At 34.6% G+C, this 2,017-nt stretch overlaps 1 protein-coding gene across 1 annotated transcript in view; it reads right to left on the reverse strand.

The window, feature by feature from the left end:
• The window catches only part of LOC106472405 (acyl-CoA synthetase family member 2, mitochondrial-like), a 21,557-nt gene that overhangs the window by 12,330 nt on the left and 7,210 nt on the right, over window positions 1-2,017 (reverse strand). Inside the window, exons 6-7 of the mRNA XM_022400985.1 lie at window positions 1,215-1,343; window positions 853-948 (exon numbers count right to left, since the gene is read on the reverse strand). Coding sequence (XP_022256693.1) covers window positions 853-948; window positions 1,215-1,343 — 225 coding nt within the window. The remainder of the gene's footprint in view (window positions 1-852; window positions 949-1,214; window positions 1,344-2,017) is intronic.

The following is a 2,017-nucleotide window of genomic DNA, read 5'->3' on the forward strand; positions in this document are numbered from 1 at the left end:
GACTAAGAAATCCTACAATAGTACAAATAAATAAACTAAGCTTGTACTACTTTGAATTAACACCTCTATAGCTGTTTTATTGTAAAAGGTTTAAAATAAAAGAGTGAGCTGATATCAATAACATCCTAAGAGATAGCACAAGCTAAACTTTACATAACAAACAGAAAGATTCGGCTTACTGTTGAGGTATCTTAATGTCAACCCTATAAATAAAACGTTGAGAAGTACAGTTTAGATTACTATTTACGTTAGGCTTACTTTTCTCATGTGGCCTCATCTCAACCCTATAACTAAAACTTGTTAAGTACAATCTAAGTTACTGTTTACGTTAGGTTACAATTAAGTTTACTGTTGTGTTTACGTTAAGCGTACCCCTCTCAATCTCATGTAGCCTTATCGAAACTCAGTAATTAAAACATTAAATACAATTCAGGTTACTATTTACGTTAGGCTTACTTCTCTCATGTAACCAAACTTCAATCCTGTAAATAAAGTGTTTTTAAGTAAAATTCAGGTTACTATTTCCTTTAGGTGGCCCGGCATGGCCAGGTGGTTAGGGCACTCGACTCGCGGATTGGGCGTTATAATGTGACGATCAATCCCACTATTCGTTGGTAAAAGCGTAGCCCAAGAGTTGGCGGTGGGTGGTGATGACTAGCTGCCTTCCCTCTAGTCTTACATTGCTAAATTAGGGACGGCTAGCGCAGATAACCCTCGTGTAGCTTTGCGCGAAATTCAAAACAAACAATTTCCGTTAGGTTTACTTCTCTCATGTAAATTAACTTCCATCCTATATAACGTATATAAAGTGTTTTTAAGTACACTGAAGGTTACTGTCTGCGTTAGGCTTACCTCTCTCATGTAGCCTAATCTCAACCCTACGAATAAAGCGTTGTTAACTAGGTTGTGGTGAGACAGCATTGCAGCCTTGGGCAACCCTGTAGTACCCTGATATGAAAACAAAATCAAAAATATATAGAAACAAACAGAAATAGGACAAATAACCAACAATTATACATCATCTATTTATGTCGGTAAAAACGAAAGCAAAACTAATATCTGTAGAAATGAACATAGAAATAAGAAAGATAATCTACAGCTCTACATTGTCTATTTTTCTAAGTTGTTAAAAACTTGTTGATTTTAGCTTGGAACCTATTCTTATATAGAACATGTAGAACCTGGAAAAGAAGCAACAAAAGCTGCCTATTTACCGACGTGAACTGGATGTTCGCAGTGTCATCAAACGTCAGGGAAACATCGTTCAATGCTAGAAAATGGTGACTTTCTGGTGCATCCATTGCTTCTTGGAAAGTAAAGGTTCCGCTGTAGAAAGACAGATGTTATCACGTAGATTCCGTAAAGATTTTTACCTTAGCTTCACGTTAATTCTATCCATGCATCACCGTGGATGGAAAACGATCCTCATACGCAACTAATGTTCTTGAACGATTTTCAGGATATACCACTTTATTAACAACGATGGTGACAAAATCAATAACGATGAATAAAACCAGTTGTTGCTCTAAAGGGGATTAATAGAGGATAGACAGACGAGAAAGCTTGATTTATGGATAAATGTAGGAACAGATAGACAGGTTAATAGATAAACCAGTGGTTCCCAACCTTCTTCTGACGCGCAACCCCCTCCACTAAAGTTAGACCTTTTAGTAAGGGTGTACCCCTGATGAATATTGTTTGTTAGATAAAAGGTGTGGTTTATATTGATGAAAAAAAGGTAAATCAAAATAAATAATACAAGGGTGAGTCAATAATAAGTATGGTTTATATTGATGAAAAAAAGATAAATCAAAATAAATAATACAAGGGTGAGTCAATAATAAGTATGGTTTATATTGATGAAAAAAAGATAAATCAAAATAAATAATACAAGGGTGAGTCAATAATAAGTGTGGTTTATATTGATGAAAAAAAAGGTAAATCAAAATAAATAATACAAGGGTGAGTCAATAATAAGTGTGGTTTATATTGATGAAAAAAAGGTAAATCAAAATAA

The sequence above is a fragment of the Limulus polyphemus genome, unplaced genomic scaffold (genome assembly GCF_000517525.1).
Source record: "Limulus polyphemus unplaced genomic scaffold, Limulus_polyphemus-2.1.2 Scaffold5304, whole genome shotgun sequence".
NCBI classification, from domain to species: domain Eukaryota; kingdom Metazoa; phylum Arthropoda; class Merostomata; order Xiphosura; family Limulidae; genus Limulus; species Limulus polyphemus.